Here is a 7,758-nt window from a genome sequence, read left to right on the forward strand (position 1 = left end):
AGAAGAGATCCTTGAACACTATAAGGTAATTCCAATAGCTCTCTACATGCAAAATTGAACTTCCTTACTAGAGTCGAAAAAAAAAATCACAGCAATAAACCTTTAGCAGTGACTTTGCTTGTCTGCAATAATTTCCCTCTGTTAGGGGGCACAAATCACAAATCTTAGCACCAAGAGAAAAATGACTATCCATATATTTTAGCAATAAATTTAAGATAGTATCAGGTTTATTCTACAAACTTGAACTTCAATGCTACTAAAAGGCTAAATCTACACCTGCATCTTGTAGGACTCTTTGTCCACCCCATCCCTTGGCATTTTTCCAAAGCAAATCCATGATTCAGTGGTTTGAATTTTTTTCTTATTATTCTTTAGTCTCATTGAGTTTATTTTTCTCATCCATGATTTCAGGTTATTTTGGATACTCTCTTTTCCTCCAGATTTTCAATATTGTCTTAAATATCAAGCAAGGTACAGCTCATTCATATTTTCCATCCTTAAGTTGTTATTTAATGGTTATTTTAGTTGAAGCTGAATACAGTATCTAGGATTTGCTTCGAAGTAATGCGGGTGAGAGAAGCAAATGAAGTCATGGAGGAAACAAGATTAGCCATAAATTGAAGCTCTATGACAGGTACTTCATATATTATACTGTTTTTCTTACATGTTTGAAATGTATTATTAAAAAGTTAAAGAAAAGGCTATATGAACATGACTTCCTTGTTGATAATCAGATGTCTAAATTGCCTTTCAGACTTAAGGAAAAGACATAAGAACCACCAAAAAGGTTTGGACAAGTTGAGTGTGCAAAAGAAAAATGGCTATCACTGATACTAACACACTAAGAGAAATCCATGAATCCACAGCGATACTTAATCTTTAGGAAGAAAAAAAGTCTTTTTTGCAGAAAGTATGAGCCAGTAAACAGACACAGACCAACAGAATTGTGGGTTTTAAAAACAAAACAAAACCACCATTTGCTACTTCCAATGTAAGAGCTGATTTAGTCAAGATTTATCAATTGATAACTAGGTATAAGGTGATTTTAAAGAAAACGGTTATCAACTCACAGATTATTAACTGCAAAGGGGAACATGACCCTTAACAATGAGATCACCCTAAACCAAGTGATCAAACTTAACCATCCTAATAGAACCCAGCAGAAGTGCCTGCTAATGTAATGATATAATGTTAAGTATTCTATCCAAAAATACTTAACCCAAATATCAAGGCTGAGTATAGACCTAACTGTAAAGTTTTCAGGAAATACAGATGAAGGGACAAGTTAAATGACATCATCAACCCCCAAACCAAAAGCAAGCAAGCAAACAAACAACAAAAAAGAAATACACCCAGAAAAGCAGTGTTAAGTGTCCTTGACACTTCAAATAGACAACAGCCCCAGGGGAGAAGAATGGTGAGACTACTTAAGAGACAGAAGTAAATGATTCAATATGTAAATCTAGATTGATTCTGGTTAAAAAAAAAAAAAATCACATTCTTGGGACAAGTGGGGAAATTTAAAGAAGAACTAGATTTTAGAAATATTATTTTCTTGGGTGGGGAAATGGTATGGTGGTTATGTAACAACATTTTGCTCTTATTTATAAGAGAATGCTGAAATACTTGGGGCTGCAATGTGTCAAAATACTTCCAAATAAACATGCATGGACCAGGCGTGGTGGCTCGTGCCTGTCTGTAATCCCAACACTTAGGGACACTGAGGTGGGTGAATCGCTTGAGCCCAGGAGTTCGAGACCAGGCTGGGCAACATGGTGAATTCCTGTCTCTACAAAAAAAAATACAAAAATTAGGCCAGGTACGGTGGCTCACGCCTGTAAATCCAGCACTTTGGAAGGCAGAGGTAGGCGGATCACTTGAGGTCAGGAGTTCGAGACCAGCCTGGGCAACGTGGCGAAATCCCCGTCTCTACTTAAAATACAAAAATTAGCGGGGCATGGTGGTGGGCGCCTGTAATCCCAGCTACTGGGGTGGCTGAGGCAGGAGAATCGCTTGAACCGGGAGGCGGAGGCTGCAGTAAGGCGAAATCGCGCCACTGCACTCCAGTCTGCGCAACAGAGCAAGGCTCCATCTCAAAAAAAAAAAAAAAAAAAAAAAAATTAGCTGGGCACGGTGGCGCGCGCCTGTACTCCCAGCTACTCAGGAGGCTGAGAGCGCAGGGAGGTCGAAGCTATGGTGAGCTGTGATGGCGTCACAGCACTCTAGTGTGACAAAGACCCTGTTCTCAATCTATCAGCATGGGGAGATAAAGCAAATATGGCAAGGCTTTCAACTGTTGATTCCAGGTGAAGAGTTGTCCTACAGGTGTTCACTGCACTTTTCTTTCAACTTTTCTCTATGTTCTAAACTTTGCACAATAAAACCTTTGGGGGAAATTATTTTTCTATAAATTTTCACCACCATCTGTCCCACTGAAACACCACAGTTCTAAAACATTCAAGAGGTCATGGTAACATTTCCGTGTCTTTGTAATTTTAGATAAATTCTAAGAATTAACAATGAATTTCGAAAACTTTCAATGAAACCTCAGTTCATTAGTCCTTCACTTTCAGATGACAAATACCAGATCAGAAAAGGGGTAAACAGTTTTGATACAGTAATTTTAAGACTTTGCATGCTTGGGCATGCTAACACTATGTAAAATGTAAATAGTGCGAAGATTTCTGGACTGAAACCAGTCCTCGGGCAAACACAAAACAATTTAATCAAACTGCCGACATAATGAAATCTACAGTCTTACAGACTATGCAATAGAACGCTCCTATTTTGCCTCATCTCTGTCAACCTCCAATAACATCTTCCACGTTATAAGCTAGGGAACCTGAAAAATGAAAACCTAAGTGCATGTCGTTGCTATGGCAATGGGAAATTTCAGGAAATTGAGACTGCAGGCTACCTAGCCTCCATTTTAGAAACTGTATTTATCTAAACACACCAGGACTTAGATCGAAAAACACATTTAATGGCATTTTTCATAACTATTTAGCTTCCTCTTTCACACTGAAAGGTAAATACTATCCTACAAAATTCTGAATACAAAGAGCAAAAGAAACAAATCACACTGATCTAACCTAAAAGTGTGAATTTTAAAATATTTAGTTGTCACTCGTATTTACTATTAAAACAGATGCTTTTATTTACAGTGGCCAAAACAGACTTCTTATTTTCAACTTATCATATACCTGCAATGTTTATGTAGCTGGAAAAATGAAAACGAAATGTGACTAAAAGAAAACGAAAGAAAGCCACAAAATTCCCAAAACCTCAGCATAACTTGCTTCTTTCTTCACTCGCTCTCATTAAGTCTTAATTCTCCAGATTAGCTTTGTCTCAAATATTTCTCAAACTAGTAACATATTTCTGGGTACAGTATATTTGGCGGGGTAAAAGAAACACTCAAGTTTTTCTAAAACGTCGGGTGCACATTAAAATAATTCCTATCCACTCTAATACCAAAACGATATCAAAGGAAAGCATCCCATCTGGAGTAGTCCCATGAATCTAAATAGGACGAAGCAGCCTACCGCTATTGTCTAAATCAAGTATTTACTCGTATTCATGCCTAAGAGAGAGAAGTAAAAAAAAAAAATTAAATCTTAGATCTTGCTCCCCATTCCCACCACTCTTCTATATACCCTGTCCCCCGGGTTCACTAGACCCAATTCCTTCCTCAGGCGAACATGTCTGGAGCAGTCGGAGGAACAGACGTGGAGAAGAGGTCGCCACGAGGCCCCACCACTCTCCTTCCTCACCTGCTCCGTGGCTCCGTCTCCTGACATGGCCTCGGCTGATTACAACGTGCGCACTGACCGTCGATGGGAAGCTAGAAAAGAAAAATTAAACTAAAAACCACCCCCAAATCAGTAAAGTTACCCCCTGCCCAGCTGAGCCAGACCGCCAACACCAATCGCCACCGCCCACTCAGATATGAATTAAAATGGCTGCGCCCCTGCCGGCCGAGGAGGAGGTGTGTGGCTTCCGCATTAACTTCCGGGGCAGTGGGCGGGGCTAATTTCGCGACTCTGGTTATTCCGAGCGTGCAGAAAGCAGCGAGATCCCGGGGCGGGCCCAATTCCTGGGCTGACGTCACTACCCTGGCTTGGAGAGGCTGTTGCTGAGCCGGCTCCAACCGGCTGGAAGGCGGGAAGCTGTTTCGCCTGGAGGCTCGCGCGCTTTTTGGAATTCAGTTATCAAGCTTTAGAGCCTGGCTTCTCATAGTTGAAGCCTGATTGCAGGTCAGCAATGCTAAGCGTTAAATGCCTCTTATATTTAGGGGATAAGGACTCCGTGGAGGTTTTCTCTGGTCCCAGCTCCTGCTTTTTACTTTTCTTGGGGGTGGGAGGGATAGATCAAGCCCCCATTAATTTTTACTGCCACCGTCGACTCTTGCGTAGAAAGCTTTGAAGTCTGTGAGACCTGGGTTTTCAGCTCAACATCTCAGCATGGTTCCTTGACTGCAAAGTAGGTATAATTGTTTGCAGCCCAGACTGCTTGGATTTTAACGAAGATAAGTAACTCTGGTAATTAAACTTCGTACCTCAGCTTTCTGGCCTATAGATGGGAATAATAATAGTACCTGCAAGTGAAATAAATTATACATAGAAAAGTGTTAGAACGGTACCTGGCATTAAGATTAAATGAGATTGACTGGGCGCGGTGGCCCACGCCTGTAATCCCAGCAGTTTGGGAGGCCAAAACGGATGGATCATTTAAAGTCAGGAGTTCTAGGCCAGGTGCGGTGGCTCACGCCTGTAATCGCCGCACTTTGGGAGGCCGAGGCGGGCGGATCACAAGGTCAGGAGATGAGACCATCCTGGCTAACACGGTAAAACCCCGTCTCTACTAAAAATACAAAAAAAAAGAAAATTAGCCGGGCATGGTGGCGGGCGCCTGTAGTCCCAGCTACTCCGGACGCTGAGGCAGGAGACTGGCGTGAACCTGGGGGGCGGAGCTTGCAGTGAGCCGAGATCGTGCCACTGCACTCCAGCCTGGGCGGCAGAGCGAGACTCCGTCTCAGAAAATAAATAAATAAAGTCAGGAATTCAGGACCAACCTGGCCAACTTGGTGAAATCTCGTCTCTACCAAAAATACAAAAAAAGTAGCCGGGCGTGGTGGTTTGCGCCTGTAGTCCCAGTTACTCGGGAAGCTTAAGCAGGAGAATCGCTTGAACCCGCGAGGCGGAGGTTGCAGTGAGCCGAGATTCCAGCCTGGACTACAGAGCGAGACTCCGTCTCAAAAAAAAAGAAAAAAAAAATTAAATGAGATTAAATCTTCTCAAACTGCTCTTCCATTTAAGCGTCATCGTAAGATGTCTGTAAGCATTTCTCGCCTACGGGGGTCCAATGCCCTAAAATAACCTAGTGAACTGTTCCCAGACTCGCCTTATTCTTTTAGGTCTCCTTTCCTCTGCTCAAACTTACACTTACTCCCTTTCCACGGGCTGAAATCTTACCCTTAAAATAATCAGACACATGAGCAAAAGATATGTATTAACAGATGTTCATTGCACCATCCAGCAATGGAGGACTGGTTAAAAATATCACAAGATTTATCTCTGCAATGGAATATCACGCAGCAAACTGATGCTAATGTACGATGACTGACAGAAAGGCAACCACCGTATTAAATGAAAAGCAGAATATGAAAGTGTTTTACCACTTTAGCATCCTAATCCGAAAATCCAAAATCTGAAATACTCCAATGAGCATTTCCTTTGAGAGTCATGTCAGTGCTTAAAAAGTTAGATTTTGGAGCATTTTGAGTTTTGGAACATTTAGGTTTTTTTTTTTACTCTTGAGGCAGAGTCTTGCTCTGTCGTCCAGGCCAGAGTGCCGTGGTGCGATCTCGGCTCACTGCACCCTACACCTCCCAGGTTCAAGCGATTCTCCTGCCTCAGCCTCCTGAGTAGCTGGGATTACAGGCATGCGCCACCACGCCCGGCTAATTTTTGTATTTTTTCTTTTTCTTTTTTTTTTTTGAGACAGGGTCTCGCTCTGTCGCCCAGGCTGGAGTGCAGTGGCACAATCTCGGCTCACTGCAAGCTCCCAAGGTCCGCCTCCCAGGTTCACTCCACTCTCCTGCCTCAGCCTCCCAAGTACCTGGGACTACAGGCGCCCGCCACCGCCCTGGCTAATTTTTTTGTATTTTTAGTAGAGAAGGGGTTTCACCATGTTGGCCAAGCTGGTCTGAACTCCTGGCCTCAAGTGATCCACCCAACTCGGCCTCCCCAAGGGCTGGGATTAAGGCGTGAGCTAACGCGCCTGGCCCAGATTTTTGAATTAGGGATACTCAACCTGTTATAAATATATATATATATATATATATATATATATATATTTTTTTTTTTTTTTTTTTTTTTTTTTTTTTTTTTGACACTGAGTCTCACCCTTTCACCCAGGCTAGAGTGCAGTGGTGCAATCTCGGCTCACTGCAAGCTCTGCCTCCTGGGTTCAAGTGATTCTCGTGCCTCAGCCTCCTTAGTAGCTGGGATTACAGGCTCCCGCCACCACACCGGGCTAATTTTTGTATTTTTAGTCGAGACAGGATTTCACCATATTGGTCAGGCTGGTCTTGAACTCCTGACCTCAGGTGATCCACTGGCCTTGGCCTCCCAAAGTGCTGGGATTACAGGCGTGAGCCACCACGTCCGGCCTCAACCTGTATATAGCTTAAAAAAATTAAAAGTGGTTACATCTACATTGTGTGTCACATAAATTTACTCTTTTTATCTGTTTTCTGATTTTTCTTTATTGAACTGATGTAAGAACAACAAAGTCTTAAAACAGTATTCATACTCTATCTTTCAAAGTTTGTCTCAAATGCCATTTTTTCCAGTTTGTTGTTTTGTTTTGTTTTGACAGGGTCCCCCTCTGTCGCCCAGGCTGGAGTGCAGTGGCACGATCTTGGCTCACTGCAACCTCTGCCTCTCAGGTTCAAGCGATTCTCCTACCTCAGCCTTCTGAGTAGTTAGGATTATGGGCGCCTGCCACCATGCCTGGCTAATTTTTGTATTTTTAGTAGAGACAGGGTTTCACCATGTTGCCCAGGCTGGTCTTGAACTCCTGGACTCAAGCAATCCATCTGCCTTGGCCTCCCAAGGTGTTGGGATTACAGGTGTAAGCTATGGCGCCTGGCCCTCATTTTTTCCAGTGTTTTTAACAAATATAGAGATAAAAGTTTAAATAATAATGCAGTGAATACCTGTGTAACTACCACCTTGATTAACATTTTAGTGTGTTTGCTTTATATGTATGTATTTACGTACATAGTTTTTATTTTGGCAGGGGGAGCCAGATTATTTTTTATTTTTATTTTTCTGCCTAGAGTCTTTTAGTATTACAGTTTGAGGTTTTGTTCACAGAATAATATGAAAATAAATTACAGACATTGTGACAATCCCAAAATGGTCAATTTGTGTTTTCTGTGAATAATGACATTCTCTTTCATATTCACATAAGATATAAAGGGGCTGAGTGTGGTAGCTCACGCTTGTAATCCCAGCACTTTGGGAGGCCAAGAGGGGAAGATCACTTGAGCACAAAGGTTTGGGACCAACCTGGGCAACATCGCACGACCCCTCTACAAAAAATGTTAAAAATTAGCTGATTTTGGTGTCGCATGCCTGTGGTCCCAGCTGCTTGGGAAATGGGAGGATTGCTTGAGCCCAGGAGTTAAAAGTTGCAGTGAGCTGAGATCTCGCCACTGCACTCCAGCCTGGGCAACAGAGAGAGACCCTG

At 42.5% G+C, this 7,758-nt stretch overlaps 1 protein-coding gene across 2 annotated transcripts in view; it reads right to left on the reverse strand.

Moving 5' to 3' along the window:
- CSTF3 (cleavage stimulation factor subunit 3) overlaps positions 1–4,037 on the reverse strand; it is a 76,737-nt gene extending 72,700 nt beyond the window's left edge. The window contains exon 1 of one of the 2 annotated variants that reach the window (XM_031015928.2): positions 3,774–4,037. In XM_031015928.2, coding sequence (XP_030871788.1) covers positions 3,774–3,800 — 27 coding nt within the window. In that variant the 5' untranslated portion in view covers positions 3,801–4,037. The remainder of the gene's footprint in view (positions 1–3,773) is intronic. The other variant, XM_055356545.2, reaches the window with a different exon arrangement.
- Positions 4,038–7,758: the final 3,721 nt, after the last annotated feature.

This window comes from Gorilla gorilla, chromosome 9 (genome assembly GCF_029281585.2).
Source record: "Gorilla gorilla gorilla isolate KB3781 chromosome 9, NHGRI_mGorGor1-v2.1_pri, whole genome shotgun sequence".
In the NCBI taxonomy this organism is placed as follows: domain Eukaryota; kingdom Metazoa; phylum Chordata; class Mammalia; order Primates; family Hominidae; genus Gorilla; species Gorilla gorilla.